Source organism: Choristoneura fumiferana, chromosome 26 (assembly GCF_025370935.1).
Source record: "Choristoneura fumiferana chromosome 26, NRCan_CFum_1, whole genome shotgun sequence".
Taxonomy (NCBI): Eukaryota; Metazoa; Arthropoda; class Insecta; order Lepidoptera; family Tortricidae; genus Choristoneura; species Choristoneura fumiferana.
This window is the reverse complement of record NC_133497.1, coordinates 5389330-5412528: the sequence shown is the minus strand read 5'-3', so window position 1 is coordinate 5412528 and position 23199 is coordinate 5389330. Positions and strand designations below refer to the sequence as shown.

Here is a 23199-nt window from a genome sequence, read left to right as displayed (position 1 = left end):
CCTGGTAGTCCAGCCAGGATCGTCTCCGCAGGACGGAACTCTTCAACGGTTAATAGTATCGACTTGAGAATTTGATATGCAAATGTAGTTTGGGTGACAATGCAAGTACAGTCAACAAAAAGTACAGTCAGCAAAAAAATCTTGTATTAAAAATGTAAAATTTATGGTTAGGTTAGGTTATTTTCGAATAAAACGGGACTACGCAATACGATATTTTAATGGTACAGTTTTAAGGTATTAAATATGATTTAAATGTAAATTTTGTTTTCACGCCTGTAATAACAAACTAACCACTATACTTCAGGCAGGACCTTTGTCTACAGTGGCGCCAACGGGTGAGCGCGAAAACGGTGGCCCTCATTGCGTAGACTTAGCTATTATAAGGTCGCGTGTGCACAAAGTTCATAAAAATACAGCTTGGAGAATTTTCTCAATTCTACTGAGGGTTGCCTCGTTTCCTGTGTCACTAATTACCTACTTGATATCAGTAAATAATAAAACAACTGCGTACTCACAATGAATAATTACTTTATTGACGTAATTTTTTACTGTAAGTAAAATATATTCTTCCAGCTGCATACAATCATGTGATTGTATATAATAAATACCCTCACACAATTCTACACTTACAAGACTTCTATATTACTTCGATAGAACATCAAAAATAAATCGCATATAATTGAGAACATGTTTCTTGTGAAGTTAAAGTCACGGTAAAAATTATCATTGAAATGCAGATTTTATTTTATGCCACGCAAGCTTTTGCAAGGTATATATTATGGTATAAAGCTAAAAATGATACCTATATAGTTTTTTTTTAGTACAAAATCTTTCGTTTTAGAATTACTCCGAAATATTTTAGCAATTGTTTGGCAGGATCAATCAGATCGTGGTTCACTAAATTATTTCCATAAATTAGTCGACATTCAAAAAGTACCGTCAAACGAATGACTTCATTTCTAATTACAATTTTCAATGAAATACCTTTCCAGGGGTGTTTAGTCCAACTCAAAGAACCATCTGCTAAAACACTCCGGAATAATTTAGCACCTTATAGCTACTTGTAATGAATTCTACATTTCAATGCCAACGGCACTGTTGTTTCAGCTAAAATTGGACAGTTTTTTGAGTTAATTCAGAAGCGATCACTTAAGCTGGAGATTGCATTGAAAATTTCTTCTAATCATAAAAAAAAAACTTAATATAAGTTAACAAAACACTATTCATTAAATACATAATTCAAGTCCACACAAAGTAATATAAAACCCCGTGTTGATAAAGAAAAAACAATCAAATATATGTTAATCCAAAGTCAATACAAAACAATACATTCAACTCAAAGTTCCACTTACGCTGTGATACAAAGCTTTTTTTTTCAACATTTTCGTTTTTTTTTTCACCTATCTAGTTATAATTCAATTTGATAACCTACTTAAACTAGCTTTACAATATTTTCAATGATTTTTTTTCTCATTTTTTGCTTATTATTGTTTACAAAACGTAACGCGGGCCAGCCGCAGTCTCAATTTTTTATGTACAAAATTAAAGTTTCTATAATTTTTTACTAAACAAATTATTTTTTTTACATCCAGAAAACCTATTTTTATGTGCCATTCATATGTGGCTTACTCTATACTAAATGTTTGGGTTTATTTGCGGAAAATAGTGCTATTTAATAATCAATAATAAAGAGGTATATTAAATTATGATACAGATGGGACTGATTGCCACACTCAGAAAGAACAATTAACGCTTTGAGCACGCAGTCGACCAATCGACCATATTCCCGCACTGAGGGGTCCATTAAAAATTAAACACCAGCTAAATTTAGTTTGCGCTTCATAGTATTACTATGAAAAACTATTTTTTGGTTCAGTGGTTTTTGGCCTTTTTCCTTTGCTTATATTGTGAGGTCTTACCTTTTGTAATAACTTCATGATCAACGGATAGTAATACCCTATGGATGGATATGTATAAAAACAGCAAATTAATTTATCGATTTTTATAATTGAGCTCGCAACCTACAAGCGAGTTTTGCCCCACATCCCGCGCGTGAGCTCTTCACCCCTCCCCCCACCCCCCTTTAGCTAAGCCACTCAGAGTGTACCTCGCGTTAGTTGATATCGCCGAGTCTGCCAGATAAAATATTTTCAAATGTTCGCTATCATATTTGAAATTCAAATAGCGCTTTTCATGTCAAAGTTAACAAGTACGAGTAATCAAGTCTCCAAACGACAGCGAAAACTTCATACACAAGATTTCCTCAAATCAACACTTAACGATTTTCGGGATTTTTATTTGTGATTGCAAAACGCGACAGCTGAAATCGTGCCATAGGCGCCATGTCGGCATTACTATTTTCCGTTTGTTTTGTCGTCTGTGGCCGACCGTGGCGTTCAAAAAGTTAAGATATGTTTCCACAATGATTAACATTCAAAGTGTAGGTACTGCGTCAAAGGCGAGACCACACTGAGTTAATAAACCCGCTGAAAAACCTTTACAGGGGGTTTTAATAAAAAACTAACTCGTAAACCTCCTTAAATATTCCAAAACAATTTGAAGACGTAATTTTGAAAATCTTGGCCCTGGTTATTTTTTATCTAAACTTGACTTTTGGCATAAAAATAATATCATCCATAATTTTTTTTTAATTTTTTTTTCGAGAAATTTCACATAATTCATTTGGGGATTTTCTATAATATAAATAGGACGCACATTCACAAAACATTCGCCCCAACAACGTATTCAAAGAGTATTATAACATAACAGTAAAAAAATACAGCCAAATATCGATAAATACGAAGAGTGAATCAACTTTCATTCGCTTCTACTTTTTAAGTTTTGAAGGATGTAAAAAAGTTGAGATACAACACATTTAACAGATTCAAACTAGTGCAAACTCAAGTTCAAATTCAAATCAATGATATTAATATAATAAAAGAGATTGATGTTATTTACGCACTAAATTGGAGTGGTAAGACTAGAGTTACGCGACGTGGAACAAAACCGTATGCTTATCATAACGGGAGCAAAAAGGACACAAAGAGTGTATATCCTGCTACGTACGAAGCAAATTTTTCAGTTGCTAATGTAAGCAAATACATATGATGTACCATCAGCCAAATAAGTGGTCTATCAATTTTTAAACAAGTTCCTATCAAATTGATATGTCGCTAAAGTCGAACTTTCAAGTTGACAGGCACGTCTATTGGCATTATTGTTTTATGACATGCAAACGATTATCAACTTTAGGGTGGTAGACCACATATTTGGCTGATGGTACCTACCTATACCTATAAAACAATTGCTTCAAACAATCTCCAAGGGCAAATCAATCAAATCAGCCCACATCCCTATTACCTCTTCATTTTCACACCACTTTGCCCAGTCCTCTGCCAGTCTCATCCACAGCTTACCAATTAAAGGCTTAAATGCATATCCTATTTTTGCTGTGGCACAAAAAAAGTTGATTCACCCAATGTAAATATTTCTAATAAAATAAAAACTTAAACAATACAAAATATTAGGTATTATGACGCCACATTTAATAACATTACATCAAGTTAGTATATAGTATAGGCACAGGCACAACTACATTTAAATTATTCATAATTATATACAGTCCAAAGGCTCGCAAATGTACTAATGAAGTCGGTTAAAAATCAAACGGACCTCTCGATGCTAACGCCATCTGGCGATGTTTCGCCTGTCAGCCCCAATGAGGGCTATCGTTTTTTGTCTCACTAGATGGCGCACTGTTGCGTGAGGTTTTTAAGTGTGGCTTTCAGAGTCTGTTATTACGGGCGTTAAAACAAAGTTTAGATTAAAATCATATTTGATACACCTTAAAACCGTACCATAAAAATATCCAGCAACCACAGTGTTGCTTAGTCCCGTTTTGTTCGGAAAAAAAGGGAGGACAAAAGTTTCCGAAAGACAAAACTGTCTCAAAACACAGACATTAATTGCGCCGTAACGCATAATTGCCATAATTAATTTCAGGTAATGCAAAATATTCACAAAATTATTCTAATTATAAATAAACCCGCGTAGCTCACCCAAAAACTATGAGATTTGACATTTCGGAGACCTCACGCTACACTAGCGCCTCTAGCGGCGAATTCATTCGCGATAGCCCTCATTGATTAACTGTTTATGATTTTCAAAGTCAATGATGATTTCTTGACAAGCGAAATCGCTAGATGGCGTTACTAGTACTACCATGAGGTCCATTCGACGTTACCTTGCTTGCGATTGGCTCATTCATTTAACCAATCACGACAATGACACTGACGACATTGGTGGAATCATCGATAGTATCGATGGAGCTATACGTTCAAGAATTGAATTGAAAACTTTTTTTAGAGCTGTATCTTGAAATTACCTACTGATTGTTTAATGGTGTCGCACGCCGTCTCACTCCGACGCTCGCATCCGACAGAGACGGATGCAGCTTTCGTCGCGTGCTATGAGTGGACGCTAAAACTAAACCTAACCCAGCCCCTTAACCCTTTTAGTACTTCATATTTAAGCTAGACCTTATAACTAATCACATTATGTCCATTAAATGACTTAGAACTATTTTTTTATCAGTCGTAAATATATTTATACATGCTAACTATGGCTTTACACTGTCGAGTATATTACAACCTTAAGTGTTATTTATAATGTAGAAGACAGAGTTAGAACAAGAATAGATAAAAAACAGTAACATAAATGTAAACTTTTTTTGGAGATAGTCTGATTCGTTGTTATGGCTCTTGCATAAACACGATACGACATTGCGTCATGTTAAGTCGTATCGGGGAAAATAATGCAATCCTTCATAGATAACCCACGACACGACGCCACGATGCCGCGTCGTAACTCGAAGCGACATCGTATCGTACCGTATTTCTGGGGCGAATATTCAGCGGTTTTACGGGGCTTGTTATGGGGTTTGTTATGAGAAGAGGTGATGTTTAGCGTCTAACAACTGGTAGCATGGTGTACGGTTGTGTCACTCTGAAGATGAGCTCTGGTTGAGTTCGAAACGCGTCAGTGTAGTGTGGTGGTGGTGATGGATGGGTTTGTGTGATTTGTGTGTGTTCTTACAGTGTGGAGGTGGAGGAACTGCATGAACACGCATATTTTGCATAAGCTTAGCTATCGTAAGGTCGCGGGTGAGCAAGGAAATTCTTTTAGTTCATTGATATGGACCTCCGCAAAGTAACGCCTGATTCAATAAATTATGTTTAGGGTTATTTTTTTATGAAAACTAAAGACACTAACGATGCTCAATTTAGCGTGATTAAAGTTCTTGCAACTTGTCTCTCCGTTACTAATAAACGTAAGATGCTAATGACGTTTAACCGAGAGGTCAATACACTCGAATATTCGCCCCTTAAACCTTATTTAACACCAGTTAGAACCACCACCAGAAGCTACAACTTGTTTACTTTATATACTCTATTCTTGCTCAAACTCTGGTCACACCAAACTGTCACAATAGCTGGTTCCATTAGGACAAGAATACGCTAGAATTCCTGTCCTATACTTCGTTTTTTTAGCATTAGAAATAAGGTAAACAATCATAATGAGTTTTTTTATTGAAAAACTTAAAAAAAAAAACAGTAACTATTACTTATGATACCAAAAGCATGTAAACGATCATGTGTCCTTGCTAATTGTTACACATTTGTTGTGAATTATTCTACAAAAGTGTAATTTCAATAAAAATACACGTCAAGATCGCTTACCTCCTTTCTGATGCAAATAAAATGACAATGTAGTTACGCTTACGCCGGTTCCGCCGCTATCTCGATTCAGTATTTAACATCTCAATTTTATGACAGCCTGGTACTCCTCCAATGCCTCCAACTAAGGGTGATATTTCACGCTTACACCGCGGTTGAAAGCTCGCTCGCCGCTCGTGGCGTAGCGTAATAATTAGGTTATAATTAGGCAATGAGGGTTTTATAGAACCCTGTACAGTCACCATCAAATATTTCGGAGCGGGCAAGGTGGTCAAATGCATGTGGGGTGTGTATTATTAGGATGTTAGAGTTCATACTGATGTTAGAGTACCTACACACGGCCGCTTTATACTTATTATTGGGCTATCGCAACGCTTGCAACTCGCGCCAGTAGCGTGACTGTAAAACTAGCGCCACAAGCTGATCACACGGTTAAAACTGGAACTAATGCAACCATGACCACTATTGTCCATTTAGCAGCAACACTAAATCGCACTGGAAAGGGGCTTGTACCCAACTGTGGGGTGTACATAGGCTGGGATGATGTTACCGGTTATATTAGATCAATGGTTAACAACTTTTCAAGGAAGAAACCGCGGAGTCTAACTTGTTTCTATCTATCTATCTTATAGTATCTATCTTGCTTCCTCAATCAGCTTCAGTAAACTTCAATAAGCTAGTTGAGGAAGCATGATATAAATACGAAATTTTCCACCTAAAAACGATGGCAAAATATACTACATCTGTTTATTTGCTGAGACCCCCCCTCTCGCTAGCGAGACTGTGTGAGATTTGACTATTTCTCAAAAAGTTGTCCATTGATTCAGTTGTCAACTTATTAAAAAAAAAATGCTGAGGCTATTTCACCACAAAAAAAAAGTAAGTAATATTGTTTTTAAATATATACAAACTCGTGGTAAAAGTGACAAAAATTCAGACGTTACTGGATCCAATAGAAAGTTTTGATGTAGTTACAAAATTACGATTTTTTCCTCACAAGATTGCGTGACGAATTCCTGACGTCAAGAAATTTTGGATATTTTCTTAGTTTATGTTTTATGATCTCGTCCTTAGGGTTAATAATTTCTTGACAAAACTGATGTCTTGTCAATTTCATGACGGGACAACTTTTTGAGAAATACTCATCTGGCACCCCTCCCCCCTAAACGCCTCACATAAAGGATACCCCCTTCCTGAGCTTGTGATTTACTTTGCTAGGACTAACAGCGCACAAACCGGACCAGAGGCCGTATCGTCTAACGTTTGTGACGCTCGCGATCAGAAACAAATGACAGTTTCTGTATGCGAAAACTGTCATCCTTTTCACCACTTCTTTCTGTCACACGGAACGAGACGAGGATAACAAGATGGTGATTGCGACTGCGAGCGCCAGAGCGTTCGACAACACGGCTACAGAACTGTGGCGTACCTTAGTCTACTTAGTCTAGTATAAGCGGACATTATAAGTTGAACCCCCTCAGATTATTGAGTCTTCGCTCCAACTCTTCGACGACCTCGTCGTCCGCAGGCCACGTCTGCTTGTCTGTCTTGCGCCGCTCCCCGCCCGGCGCCATTTGGAAGCCGCCGCCAGTCTTGCCGGGGCTTTCGGAACTGCGGAACAAATGTAAATCAAGTTTACAAATCACAATGACATGATACAGCTGTGTTCTTCAAACTTTTTTAGGACACGGCCCACCTTCATTTGAAAACCCTGCTTACCTTCCACTTAGGCTGCGTTCAGACACGGCGGGAGTCGCGTGGTTTCAGCACGCCGTCTCTTTCTTAAGCAATACTCTCGCTCGCTCAAAACTGCACGGTTCCCGCCGTGTCTGAACGCAGCCTTACAGTTATTTGTATTTCTTACATTGATAGATAATACAAACACTGAACAATCATACACACTAACGGTGAGAGTATTTTAAAGATACTGCAATGCGACCCCTTTAAGGCCTCGGTCGTTATGAACCCCGCCCGCGGCGTGCAGCGTCCACCCGCCGCAATGCTTCATAATAACTAAAGACGCCGCGTGAGTCGATGGTCGAAGTAACCGCTCCGAACATTCTCGAACACACCATACAGACGCCGCCCGCTTCACGCCACGGATGGCGGGTCAGTACGACCTAGGCCTAAGATAGCTCGTTAATGCGAGTAATACAAATTTACTGCTAAGAAGCAGTGTTGCGGTTGATACGGCAGCTGTCTGCTTTCGTTTACGGCAATTCGCGTATTAAATTATGCGTGAAATGATAGTAAAATGTTATTTGTTTCATTGTAAAATCATGTACATTATAACAATGGATGTTATAGTTGTTTAACAGCCTCTACCCACTACACCGTATCATGCCACGACCGTAACAGGAGCGTGTCAGGACCGGACTGTCAAGCGCATACATGACCCGCGGCGACGGTTGGTTACGGGACGTGCTAATGGCATAGTGTCATACTTTACAATACAAAGAATATATTTTTGGACACGTCGCTGTTACGGTCATGGTATGATACGGTGTAATAGGTAGACCTTAAGTCAGTAGGTACATGACGCTCTGCAAGTGCACACAATATACTAAAAACTTACCCCCTTATTCATAAACGACAATCAAACCTATTTTAGTTAAAATGCCGCTAAAATTCGTTTGTCCTTATCTGTCACTTCGACATTTGTATTTGTTAGAAAGGGACAAAGCATTTGTTAGTTAACATAGGCTTGTTAAGTTTTATGAATAAGGGGGTAAGTCATGCATTGGGGCTGAGTTGCCTTAGGGGTCAAATACGCTACATAGATGTCGCTAGTGCTGCTGCATAAGTAGCGTAGTAGAAATAAGCAACCTGAGATATGTATGCATAGGAAAAATTCGTGTCTAGATTCCTGTCCAGCGGTGGTGTAGGGGTTATAGCACGCAGCACGGATTGCTGAGGACCTGGGTTCGATTCCGAGCGCTGGTCTCTTTTCTGGTTTTTCTGTGCATCCATGTCTCAGTTTGTATTTTCGCTACATTCTTACTTAAACTTTAGTTTTAACACGTCAAGACAATATATCAGAAACTAGTATTTTTCCCTAAAACTGATAAACTCGATTTGTCATACTTTATCCTTATATGCCTTTTTTTTCAAATGTATTAGGTATCGGCCGCAAATGTTACAGGGTTATTGTTTCAAATGTTGTTCCTTTAGATACGGCATTTTCCACTATTAGATAAGGTAACTAAACTTTTTAACGTCGCAACTATTGAGAATATCAAATCTAATGCTGGCGATTTACATTTATACTTCTTCTTGAGAAGCATTAGTATTAAACCGGAACAAATACAATGTATAGCAAAACAAAACCCAATAAGTGTTTCGATTTATTTTAACATAGTCACAATCACATAATTGTACGTGCTAGTGATTTAAGTTCTCAAATTTGGCGTGTAATCAACTTTGGAAAGAGATATAAACGGGTCGCCGTGCGAGGGCGTGTTACTTGGAGGAAATATCATGAAGTACCTAGCATTGCTTCTACTGGTCGCGGCTATAGGCGTTCAGACGAGAGCCCCAGGTCAGTTTCTAGTTCCTTTTTACAAGCTTTTATTAAGTTTCACCTGTCCCGTTGTCTGTCTGTTTGTCTGCCTGTAATCAAATCTTGAAAGCTAAATTTGACCAACTTCCAGTAGTCAGATTTGACTTGAAATTTGGAATACTTTATGTAAATTGCGTGACAGTACAATAATCTAGTAGTGTCATCTTGTTAGTCCAGCCAGGAACGTCTCCGCAGGACGGGACTCTTCAACGGTTAATAGCATCGACTTTAAATTTGGTATGGAAATGTAGTTTGTGTGACAATGCAAGTACAGTCAACAAAAAGTACAGTCAGCAAAAAAAGCTTGTATTAAAATGGAATTTTTATACTTAGCTTATTTCTAAATGTAGTTGGTAAAAAGCCGGACGGCTAAAACTATCACAAGTCCTAACTATTACGTAGTGGATTTGTACCCCATATAATGAGACTTTTAACACGTTACGCTACGGTCTTACGCTATGCCTAAGCATATCCCACAACAGTCATTTCTATGCCAGTGACACGTATACGTGTCACAGACGTAATACATTCCGGTGTCAGTGACACAACGTCTGTGACTTTAGTTCTTACTTCTATACCAGTGACACGCATGTCGTGTCAAAATAATTCGTACCTTCTAAAGGATGCATAGCGTACGGGCTTAGCGGAACGTTGCCGGAGCCGAATGCAATCCATTAAGCTCTTACGCTAGGCAAAGCACATATCCCACAGCCGTCACAAATACGTGTCACTGGCATAGGAGTAAGAAGTAAGAACTAAGAAATCAGGGACGTTGCGTCACTGGGGCCTAACATGTTAAAAGAAGTGCAAAATTACATTTGAAATTTACCACGAGCTTTACAATGAACTCTTATGACATTAACAACACCAGTATAAAAACATTATAGAACTAAACATTCGGCGAGCGATAGCGTTAAGAAAAATTGCCTCTGGGACACCAATTACATGTCAACCTTAGGTACATATTTGCCAATAAGTGCCTGCCAAGCACCAGCAGATGTTCCTGCGCTCCGACTTCTGCCCGGAGGGTGTGGTGTTCCGTCGTTTTAGGGTAGCGACGAAAACGACGTTAAAAAATCCCTAATTACTATGTTTCTTTTGGATGTCATTTTTGTGTATAATTTTAATTTTACATTGATAAATTAAAGAGAATCTACCCAAGTTCGAGCACGGCGTGAGGAACATCATTGAAAAGCTAAAACATGGCGACAACAACTTGCCACTGATGCTGCCCTCGCTGCTGCCGCTTAAGATTCAACCTACGACCACCACATACAGAGCGTAAGTTTATTTATAAATTAATAAACATATGTATACAGGAAAAATAAAAAATAATTACCAGGGGCCCTGGGCTTCGCCTGTAACGCTGGGAACTAGTTAAAACTGTACAATATAATTAATTTTGGCAATAACAGGTTTAGGTAGGAAACAAACTTGATTTTACATAACCAGCACTAGTAAAGGCCATATTATTTCCTAAATTAATTAGGTTTAGGTATTTTGTTATTGATTTATTTATTACTAGCCGTTACCCGCGACTTCGTCCGCGCAGAATTCGTTTATCGCTATCCCGCGGGAACTTTGCTATTTCCGGGATAAAAACTATCCTATGTCCTACTACTACTAAACTATCTGTATACCGAGTTTCATCTAAATCGGTTTAGTGGTTTAGACGTGATGAAGTAAAAAACCAATGAACAGACTTAATATTAGTGGGATATGTAGGTATGTATGCGAGGGATAACACTATTTACCGGCACGGATAATACAGAAAAACCGACATGGAAATACCGGACCGATATTTCGTGTACACGCCCACTGGACTGGTGTCAAACTGACAAGAGTTTCTATGGGCGTGTACACGATATATCAGGTCGGTATTTCCATGACGGTATTGTACGGCCGGTAAATGGTGTCACCCTATGCGGGTAAACCATTACACTTTTTACCCGACTGCCCGAAGGAGGGTTATGTTTTTCGAGTTTATGTATGTATGTATGAATGTATGTATGTATGTATGAGGGTATGTATGTCCATTTCTTTGGTCCTCGCTGCAGCCTAAACGGCTGGACGGATTGTAACATATGAGGTATCATTGGATTCGTTATAACTGTCGGAGTGACATAGGGTAAGTATATAATATTTTAATATGGCGTCTGCGAAAAAAAATATGGCGAAGGAATAAAAAATATATTTTGTATTGTAACAATATGGGAATCAAATAAAAGCTAATAATTAGCCCATTCTAAATATATATGTGGGTTATAATACTTCTAATCTACCATTTTCACAGAAATATCAAAAAAGTATAAAATAAAAACATTAAATTTAAAAAATCAAAAAACCCGACTGCCTTAAAAACTAAAAGGAAGAAAATAAGTCTAGTGGTCTAGAACTGTCAAGAAGCTCATTTAAGGTTCAACAGTCGGGACCCATTCAAATCGTAACCAGCTCAAAAAATCTTGGTAATGGGTCCCGACTGTTGAACCTTAAATGAGCTTCTTGACAGAGTTTTAGACCACTAGACTTAATTTCTTCCTTTTAGTTTTTAAGGCAGTCGGGTGTTTTGATTTATTAAATTTAATGTTTTTTTTTTTAATTTTTCAAAACCCCTCGATACATCCAGTTTCACGATGAACGTAAGCGAGCTGACGGTGCAAGGCCTGGATCACCTACAGGTGGATTGGGTGCGAGCATCGGTGCCAGAGAGGGCCCTCGTGGACTTGGCCGTGTCACTTGCGGTCAGCGTGCCTTCGACTATCGTGGCCACAGCAGGTATAAAGGTCTCTACACATTACACCGCACCATGAACGTAATAGGAACGTGTCCGGTCATGGTATGATACGGTGTAATGTGTAGAGACCTTAAAGCACGGTTTACACAGCGATCGGAGCGAAATTTTTAAGCGAAAGTTTGTGAACATGACTTTATTGTTAGCGGCGTAGGTCGTTTTCAAAAAAAGTGTACTCTTTTTTTAAATTTTGGAAAAAATATGATTTTAACCGACGAAAAAAAAACGGAGGAGGTTCTCAAGTCGACGAGTATATATTTTTTTATGTATGACCACGCGTAATTTTTTACAGAGTTGTCCGATTTTGATAATTCTTTTTATTGGAAAGCGTACACCTCGAGGGTGGTCCCATTTAAATTTGGAAGAAATAATAATAAATATCATATAAATATCACGGGACACTTGACACCAATTGACCTAGTCCCAAACTAAGCAAAGCTTGTACTATGGATACTAGGCAACGGATAAACATACTTAAATAGATAAATACATACTTAAATACATATTAAACATCCAAGACCCGAGAACAAACATTTGTGTTATTCACACAAATATCTGCCCCGGCTGGGATTCGAACCCAGGACCTCAAGCTTCGTAGTCAGGTTCTCTAACCACTTAGCCATCCGGTCGTCAAATATGCCTACGCTTAGGTAGGAAAACAGGAAATGATTGATTTTCAGTCACTGATTGTAATGTATGACCAGGCATAACTTTTTACAGAGTAGTCCGATTTTCATAATTCTTTTTTTATTGGATAGGGTATAAGTACCTTGAAGTTGGTATTAGATTAATTTGGAAAAAAAAACTGTATTTCAGACAAGTATCACTTGAAAGGAAGTATACTTGCGATCCCAATCGACGCTGAAGGTGCATTCAGGTGAGTAAAAAAAAAGTATAGTCTACTAGCTGTTGCCCGCGACTCCGTTCGCACAGAATTCGTTTATATATCAATTTTCTGGATAAAAACTATCCTATGTCCCCGGGACTCATAATAATTTTTGAATTTCATCCAAATCGTTTGGGCGGTTTAGACGTGAAAAGGTAACACGCAAACAGACTTACAAACTTTCGAATTTATAATATTAGTGGGATTAAGGCCATAGAAGTTTTACCCGACCTTTTTCAAGGGCCTCCTTGCCATGACCCGAGGATTTGTAAAAACGTTTACATACTTCCACTAATATAATAAACGGGGCAGTTTGAAAGTTTTCGGGGCTAAATACTAGATTGTAAAACAAGAGCATTGAATATTTATTATTATTATAATAGCCCAGGCCGGTACGGCGAGGGTGGAAGAGACGTCGAGGGTAAAATGTGTTTGATGCTCAAATTTAACACTCTGCTTTTCACAACGACTGCGAGGACACTTTTGATGTGAAAATAAAAAAACCTTTACAGGGCTGAAATAAACAATCTAAAAGCTGTCGCCATCGTGAACCTCTCGCGACGCGGCTCCGGCACGATCGTCGCCGACATACACCTGGACTTCTCCGCAGACGTTGAGGTGAGTAAAAACTTTGTCGAATATTTCCGACTATTTTTAGGGTTCCGTTTATGCCATTTTGGCTACGTATTATAGTTTCGCCATGTCTGTCTGTCCGTCCGCGGCTGCGTCAGGGACTATCAATGCTGGAAAACTATAACTTTGCACGAATATACGAGTTATGTAAACTATGCTTTGATGAATTATAACTGAAACTATGCCGAAAAAATGGTACAATAAAAAATTAAAAAAAATTTTTTAGAGTACCTCCCATAGACGTAAACTGGGGTTTTTTTTTCTCATCCAACCTTGTAGTGTGTTGTATCATTGGATAGGTTAGGTTAGGTTAGTGTTAGTGTCGACAACGAGTGGACGCCGAAAGTCGAGGCGGTGCTGGTCGGGCGCCGGGTGCCTCTAATGAGCTGTGACCTTTATGAGATAATCTTATTTTTCCGAGGCACACCAACTAATGACCACGGTACACCCGGTGGCGGAACACTGACCTAACCAACCACCGTTTTGCGTCCGGCGCCGGCGCCGCTGTTAACATTACCCATCTACCATCTATTTCCAGGTCCATCTAGACCGCGCGGGCACCTTGATAAACAAGGTCGTGAATTCAACATTGAGAGACTTGCTCTCCGACAGTGACAGCGTAATTTTCACGAATGCTAAACAAGTTGTCACCACTATGGTCAACGAGTACCTGCGACCGTATACTCCGAGTCAGCTCATACGTATAGTTGAGAAAGAGGGCTAATATTCTGGGTTAATTTTAGGGCCAACGCTAGTGCTTGTGGACTGCGCGGGCGCACGTCTGCGGGCGCGGGTGCACGTACCTACAATCCTACGCATGCGCCGCGCGCAGTGAGCGCTTCACATACTATTGTTCCACAGGCGTCCACCCGCTCAGTGCAAGCGTCAGCTAGCGTAGGCCCTTAGAAGTATTAAAAGTGGTCGAATATATGGAGTTTTATTTCATGCAGTCTCTTTAGTTTAGTAGGAGAAGCAGTAATCCTTTTAAATTTAAATGCGAACGTTTATAAGCACAGGTACAGTAAAAACCGTTTAAGCGACACCAGTTATAACGACATAACGGATGTAATGAAATGACCAAGAAAAAAGTTTTAATTTCTATTTTGCTGAGTCGCGTTGCTGCTAAGGACTACGCTACGGTTAAGCCCTAAACATGTCAAGCTAAACTCCATTTAGGACGTGAGTTATCCGGAACAATATAATTTAATGCGGTCTTATAACCATAAAAATATTTTTGTATAATTTGGATTTGGCAACTGCATAAAACACACATTTCTTCTCAAAGTAATTGTTTTAGTTCATTGACATGGGCCTGCGCTGATTTAATAACTTATTTTAAACCAAGTAGCAAAAGTAATAGCAAACAAGTATTAACTCACGACACGTCATACTAAATCATTCGGAAACTAAACCAAAACAACATCAGACCGCAGAAGGCGCATAGTGCGTAATTCCCCAACTTCGATACCTTCTAACACGTTAATTTTCGGGAATCCCCGAACATGCGCGCTTAGCATAGAAGAGTTGCCATATCATAATCTATTAAATTACGCAGAAAAATAAAAAACAACAAAGAAAATAAACAGATCTATTTGCTGTTTACGCAATACTTGAATGACGCGTTATATGTAAAAAAAACCACGTCTGTGTTTAGAGTTATCTTTGCATGTCGGAGGGGTCATCATAACGCATAGAGGACTGGCCCCTGGCCCTGTACGTACTACGAAGTGCTAGATTCGAACATCGTATCTAGCCGTCCCGCTGACGATCATATTATTTGATACGTGAGAGAGAGGGACGGTACGATAAGAACATCGATTTACGAATTTCGTAGTAGCCCCGCTGGAATTAGAGTGGAATTTTATGAGATGCGGTGATCCCCCGAGCATAGACAAATTGGGCGATGTGAATTTACATATAGGTATGAATAAAACTGACATGAATATACAGTTAAGTACGTATATACAGCGTACATAAATATCTGATACGACTCTATTTCTAAGAACTGTAGGACGCGTCAGATATTTTTGCACGCTCCGCTGTGGCAGATATTATACAGGTGATTGTACATCCCAGATAACTGGCGACGTCGGAATCACAATCGTTCCAGTGATGCCGATCCAGTGCACGCACTACCAATATTGGGCTCCACAGAAAACCAGCCTTACTGCACATAATGTGCGGCAACACATGCTGAGCCGTGTCACCAAGTAACATAGTTTTAAATTGAAAATACAAACTGAAATATAGATGCACAGAAAAACCAGAAAAATAAGACCATCACTGGGAATCGAACCCAGGTCCTCGGTATTCCGTACCGCGTGCTATACCGCTACACCACTGCTGGTCAACGGTACAGACACGAATTTCCCCTATGCACCACATATCTCAGCTTGTTTGTTTCTTATTTAGCGCGTACAGTGACGCTAGCGACATCTATACCGTAGCCCTCATCGAGAATTTTGGAATTGAAATAAAAAATACAAAAAGATTCCAAAAAAAACAATCCTAACATAGTTTTAGTCTTATTTTAGGTGGTACTTATGGAGCCAAAATAAACCTTTCTTTCTTTCTTTCTTTCAATACGAAGCAACAAATCCGACCGCTCCGTACGGCTCGATTCCGATGCAGTGGACGCGCAGTTTTATAGTCTCGCCGTGTCTGTCTGTCCATCCGTCCGCCGCTTTGCTTAGAGACTATTAGTACTAGAAACTGTAATGACTGAAAAAACTGGCTTCTCGAGCACACATTCTACACTTTCGACTTAGTTTCTCAAATTTCAGCCAAAGTATTACTTACTGAAAATCATTTAATTAATTAGCATTAGAATATGTTAAGAGCAATTTAACAAATAAATGACATGTGATAATGATATTAGGTACCAATAAAGGAGTATGTATGTGTAATCTGGCAAGGTATGTATGTATGTACAATAAAAATAAAAATAAAATTAAGGATAAGTTTTCTGGTGTACAATAAACAGTATTTGTATTGTATTGTATGTAAACTCTTTATTGTACAAAATAAGTAAACTATACCGATAAAAAAAATAGGGTAGGTATCGTTGGAAAGGTCTTAAAACCATTGGGGGTTTGTGAAGACAATTTTTCGATTCAATGATCTGTTTGCGTAGTATTAAACTTTTAATGCTAATTTTCATTAAAATCGACCGTCCCTCCCTCTCCGCCTCCCGCTATATAAGCTAAACCGTTGGTTTGAATATTAAAAAAAAATGATGTTAACAAGTAAACAAATTTACAAGGAAAACCATAATGCTAAGTTTGCTTGGAAATAAAATAAAAATAAAATAGCAGCCAAGTTATAAAATATACCTTAACCTTCAAAGTCTCTTAAAAACATTACTTTTTAACACGGATAGTCACTTACTATTTATGGTGTACAGTAAAATGTAAAAATATGAACTTATACATAGTTTCAAAATTAAGTACCACAATAAGGCTGTAGTAACATATTTTCAAGTGAGTAACATATTTCGTAACGGCTACTGAACCCTATCCTGAGCGTTTCCGACACGCTCTTGGCCAGTTTTTAAGCATAAGATAACGTAGCACAGTACATCCCAACACTGGTACCGGAAATTCGGGTTTCCCGAACTAACTGATAAGGAGCCAAACAAAATAGTAAAATTAATTAGCAATTTTAGGCAAAACAGCGAGTATAAAAAGGGGGGGATACTACGGTTATCGTCAGTAGGCTTCAGCTACAGAAGCCACAAGTTCGGGTTAAAAAAAGTTTCGTTATATTCAAAATGAAGTGGGCATGTGTGATCTTCTTGTTTTTGGCGTCGTTTGCGGCTGCTGCTCGTAAGTAACATAATATCAAAATTACTCTTTTGTCTCTTTTTAACAGTACTTAAGTATTTTTTAATCTCGACCAAGTTGCATTCCAATATTATTATTTTTTATTTATTTGTGTGATACTTAGGGGCTGTTTCACCATCCATTGATTAGTTAACTGGCGGTTAGGTGTGATGCCGTCTCTATTTGTTTTGTTCGAATAGACGGAGACGGAATCACATTTAACCGTCGGTTAACGCTAATCAATGGATGGTGAAACAGCCCCTTAAGTCATAAAATGAAGGTTTGCTTTTTTCTTTTTTAAACTTTTTTCGCCTTTAAATATGTATATCAATTATATTGGTTTTGTTTGTTCTCTTTAGTTTTTAACCCCCGACGCAAAAAGAGGGGTGTTACAAGTATGACTATGTGTGTCTGTCTGTCTGTGGCACCGTAGCTCTTAAACGGGTGGACCGATTTGACTGCGGTTTTTTATTTGAAAACAGGTTTTCTAGCGATGGTTCTTAGATTTGTTTCATCAAAATCGGTTCAGCCGTCATAATTATTAGTAAGACAATTTTTTATGAGTTTTTGAGTTATTAACGTACCGTTTTACTACGGAACCACTTGGTTTTTTATTTTAATATTTTGTATGTGACGTGTCCTAGTTGTGAGTAAACTATATAAAAAAATCAAGTCAAAATAGCTCAAAGGCAGATGTTGTTCCCTGATGCAACTACGGTTGCCTTCATTCAGCGGCAACTCTGCTATATTCCTTGGTAGCTTACCTATTAATATTCGAATTGCCATTGGAAAGCAGTTTCTGCGATGAAGTTGCGTTTAGTTTTAGGGTGGATATATGTTTTTGGTTATCTTACTTTATCATTAAATTTTGATATATGCGGTGTTCTAGATTCATAGTATTGTATCGATTTCATTATTTCCAGCACGCAACGCACTAAAAGAAGGCCTGCTCAAACTGTTCACAAAATGGAAGAACGACGACCTGAGCTCGCTGCCGTTTACTCTGCCATCGCCCCGCAACGTTCAGATAGACGACCAGTCAAGATACTACAAAGGGTAAGTCTAACATTTTAATATGTTACAGTTGTGCCATTAAGACCGTTTATACCTGCTGAGCTGGCAACGTTAAATTTTTGTTAGTTTTCTCGATTATTCCTTAAAAATTGAATGAAAATTAAAAAAATTGTCTAATAGAACACTTCTTAATATATAAGTTAATGTGTCTACTCCAATAATTCTTCGTGATAGACTTTTATACTCTTTAAAAACGAACGGATTTTAAAGAAAATAAAAGCCTGTACCGAAAAAATATTGTAGTAGACACATTAACTTATATATTAAGAAGAGTTCTATCAGACAACATTTTTAATTTTCATTCAATTTTTATGAAATAATCGAGAAAAACTAACAAAAATGCAACGTTGCCAGCTCAGCAGGTATAAACGCTCTTAATATAAATTAAGTTTGGTTTTTTGGAATCTTTTTGTATTTTTTATTTCAATTCCGATTTTCTTTTACGGTCATCCCGTAAAACCTAAATTGAAAATACAAACTGAAATATAGTGCACAGAAAAACAGAAAAATAAGACCATCACTGGGAATCGAACCCAGGCCTCGGTAATCCGTACCGCGTGCTATACCGCTACACCCACTGATGGTCAACGGTACCGACCGAATTTCCCCATGCACCTCATATCTCAGCTTGTTTGTTTCTTACTTAGTCACTTAAGCAGTGACGCTAGCGACATCTATGCCGTAGCCCTCATCGAGAAACTTTTTTTTCTCTTATATACCCAAGTCAACAGGTTAGTAAAGAAGCTGCTCTAATGGTGCTCCCACATTGGCTTGTTATGTTATATCACGTTATAAAACAAGATAACATTGTCTAACACTTTATAACTTTTGGTAACTTGTTATATGTTCGCTCCCACATTGGTATAAAAAAATGTTATATAACAACATATAAAAATTGCCTTTGCAATTTGTTATATTTTAAAAGTTATCTTCAATGCACTTAATTCTGTTGTCGCCCTTGAATAAATCTATATCTACATATGCACATATGATAATATAAATACATATGAGAAAGAAAGAAAATATACAGAGCGACAAAAAATGTGGCCTCAAATGTACCTATTCAGAATAGTTTACCTTTACTTGCTCGAATTTATTTGCCCGAATTTCACTTGCTATACCAACGTTTGCCATAAAATATATAGAACCGTGCTTTTTTCAGGACTTTTAAATGTCATCATATAGAATGCAGTAGGTTAGGTTAGGTTAGTTTAATATCAACTCTGAAGAAATTACTATTTCAGAAATAAATTACTTTATGGCAAATGAAAATTCTAGAAAACGATACATTCGGGCATATGAAATTCGGGCAAACGATAGAGAACCATGCAGAATAGGTAATTTTGTATGTTGCGTGGGCCAAATTTTGTGCTGCTGAGTATAATTTATTTATAACAGCAGTGAGCAATATACGAATATGTTTGTGTTTGCTGAATTGATATATGTATTTCTTTGCAGTTACACTCTGACTCTATACAACCCAGTGCTAAAGGGGCTGGAGACTTTGTCAGTGGAGCAACTGTCGGTGTCGGAGACAGATGCGGGTTTGACGGCGTCACTAGTGATCTACGTCCCCGAGTTGAAGCTGACGGCAGGTAACTCTTGAATGACCGAGCGAAGCGGCTGTTTACTTCATTGAACTAAAATCGTCATTTCCAAGTAGCAAAACTTCCATTCGCTTTTTTTCCTAATATGCTTTTTAACTGAAGCTGATATTCTCAATTTTAGTCGACTCGGCAACAGTGTGTACTTTCGTGTGGTTTTGGTCCTTCAGGCCGATGCAAACTTAACATAACCTAAACGTACCTATGTCACCCATGATATTTACATCGATATTAGCGATAGAGCTATATTTCCAAAATTGAAATAATATGCCATTATGGCATCCTATGATACTCAAAAAACTGTTGTGCTAGTACTGCACTCTGACGGCAGAAAATTAAAGTAATATTCTCTATTTTTTTATCAATGAAGCAAAAAATAGTAAGTATAACAATCCATCATTTTTTCTTTCAGACGAGTACAGGGTAAAAGCAAGACATTGGTACATGAAGTGGAACAATTCACACGGTACATATTTCGTGTAAGTACAATGGAAACGATAAATAAAGCGGTTTGCTTCCTCTTTCATAAATGCGACCTGTTAAGGAATGGAATTCGCTCCCATGCCTCACCATCGTCTGCATTTCCGTTCTGTTAGTGAACAGTCAGATACACCTTTGGCCTCATCTGCACTTTACATCAGATGAGATAGGGCTCAATCACGGTCAGTTTTATGTAAAAAAAACCGGCCAAGAGCGTGTCGGACACGCCCGAAATACGGTTCCGTAGCCATTACGAAAAAACATTGTTCACGGCACTTACGCACTTACGTCCATTTGTTGAGAAGCGCAGTTTTTCGGCAATAACTCAAAAACGGTATGTCCGATCATGTTGAAACCAATTTTCGTTGAAAGTATTTATTAAGAGTTATCTTTCCATATTTTTTGGACAAACGGTTTTTTCTCATCCAACCCTATAGTGTGGGGTATGGTTGGATAGGTCTTTTAAAACCATTAGGGGTTTACACGATTTTTCGATTCAGTGATTTTTTTGCGAAATACTTTAAAGTGCAAATTTTCATTAAAATCGAGCGTCCCCCCCCCCCCTCTAAAACCTAAACCGGTGGGGGCAAAATTCAGGATGGTTGTAAGTACATCAAACTTTCAAGGATAACTATAACGGCTAAGTTTGCTTGAGAATTATTAGTAGTTTAAAAGTAAATAGCACCCTAAGGTACTCGTATAAAATATACCTAAACTTGGAAGATTCCGTATAAAATACGAAATCCTTAGAAAAATAATTACTTAATTTTTCTTAATGGCTATGGCTACGGAACCCTATTTCGGGCGTGTACGACACGCTCTTCGCCGGTTTATTTATATTACTGGTCAGCCTGTAAGTATGTTTATCCGTTGCCTAGTACCCATAACACTAAGCTTTGCTTAGTCTGGGACTAGGAGTCAATTGGTGTCAACTGTGCCATGACATTTATTTATGCTACGTTACAGGAGCGAAATCTACAACTGCAGAGTAACGGCCAGCGTGTCCTTCGAAGGTGATGACAGCAACACGGTGCTGCAAAGTTTGAATTTGGACTATTCCTATTACAACACGGAAGTAAGTATAAATTTAACACTAGTGTTTACTCACGGCTTCCTACGCGTAAACTATTAAGTTCTTCCCACTACACCGTATCATGCCACGACCGTAACAGGAGCGTGTCAGGACCGGACTGTCAAACGCATACATGACCCGCGGCGACGGTTGGTTACGGGACGGGCTAGTGGGCATAGTCTCATACTTTACAATACAAAGAATATATTTTTGCCTGACACTTCGCTGTTACGGTCATGGTTTGATACGGTGTAATAGGTAGAGCTTTAGATCTGACAGTGGAATTGAAATTCCTTGATTTTCTATGTCTAATATAATAGTAGTCGAAAGACGTCCACTACTGGACATAGGCCTCCCCCAAGGCTCTCCACTCAGACCGGTCTTGTGCTTTGCGCATCCACCGCGATCCCGCGATCTTAACCAGATCATCGCTTCATCTTGTTGGAGTCCTACCGACAGCTCGTCTCCCGGTCCGCGGACGCCAATCGAGAACCTTCTGACCCCATCGGCCATCAGCCCAAAAGCAAAAGCCTAAATTGTACAGCAATTCTAAAGTGCAACGCTGATATACATTGGGTGATTTTTGTTAACATACATTTTTTTTACTTTCAGTCCTACCTCAGAAACGCTGGTATCTTCGTAAGTGATAATTTCGACACATATTTACAAAAATATCTAAACACCGAAAAATACAGTATAATTTACGAGGCGACGACCACAATCAAAAACAAAGTGAACAGTGTCCTCCGGGGCTACAGTCCTGAACAACTGAAAAATATCATTCGCGCAATTTAAACAGGGTTCGGGATATTTTGGACGCGACCCTACCGTCAGACTCATGAAATATATCCGGATAACGCACGTCTTAAATCGAGTTTAGCTTGACATGTTTCGGGCTAATTCGTGGCCCTTCCTCTAAGAGCAACGCTAAAAGAGCTAAACTCGACGTGTGTTATCGGGGTTTATTTCGGGGTTTGTTTTTAAGTATAGTTTATAGTTAGCTGGGTGTTCGGAGATGTTCGAAATGATTAATTGGCTTACGTAGATATTATCAAATTGAGATTAGAATACGATTGAGCACTTATGTCGCTTTTCAAATGTAGCATCAAATGACATTGTTAGAGGAGAGTGTGGACTGTGCAGATCAACGAAAATACTTATTTCAGTATGATGAAGTTCTAAAGTTTGGAAAAAAAATTATAATTACATACTATTTAAATTATATTATGAAGTTAAATAGAATAAAACTGATGTAATTATTAAAGGAACACTGTTTAATGATTTACCATTACCAAAAGTAAGATTCAATAACATGAAAATTATGTGTAAGTACTTATCCCAAACTTTAATAGACGTGTTAAAATAGTTACTGGGCCATTATTCCTTGACATATAGATATAACCAATGACACATCTATAAGTCGTGTAGTAAATCTATTTATGTTAATATGTTTTCGTGTGTATAAAATAAATTAATTTTTCCAACTGACGTGTTTTTTGAGAACCTTTTCTATTACCGTAAAATGCTGCAAGTTTTCACGGATT

At 38.2% G+C, this 23199-nt stretch overlaps 3 protein-coding genes across 3 annotated transcripts in view; 2 read left to right on the top strand and 1 right to left on the bottom strand.

Annotated features, from left to right (window-relative positions):
• Positions 1-5433: 5433 nt before the first annotated feature.
• LOC141442979 (charged multivesicular body protein 7) overlaps positions 5434-23199 on the bottom strand; it is a 60865-nt gene continuing 43099 nt past the window's right edge. Inside the window, exon 12 of the mRNA XM_074108195.1 lies at positions 5434-7346. Within this exon, the coding sequence (XP_073964296.1) occupies positions 7196-7346 (151 nt within the window). The 3' untranslated portion in view covers positions 5434-7195. The remainder of the gene's footprint in view (positions 7347-23199) is intronic.
• On the top strand, positions 9165-14532 carry LOC141442985 (uncharacterized). The gene is made up of 6 exons (XM_074108201.1): positions 9165-9273; positions 10443-10575; positions 11921-12069; positions 12902-12962; positions 13484-13589; positions 14143-14532. The coding sequence occupies exons 1-6, from the start codon at positions 9213-9215 to the stop codon at positions 14326-14328; spliced, it is 696 nt and encodes a 231-aa protein (XP_073964302.1). The 5' UTR covers positions 9165-9212; the 3' UTR covers positions 14329-14532.
• LOC141442986 (uncharacterized) lies at positions 17298-23135 on the top strand. Its single transcript, XM_074108202.1, has 6 exons — positions 17298-17428; positions 18349-18481; positions 19958-20094; positions 20516-20582; positions 21550-21658; positions 22268-23135. Exons 1-6 carry the CDS (start codon positions 17374-17376, stop codon positions 22448-22450), a joined length of 684 nt encoding a protein of 227 aa, XP_073964303.1. The 5' UTR covers positions 17298-17373; the 3' UTR covers positions 22451-23135.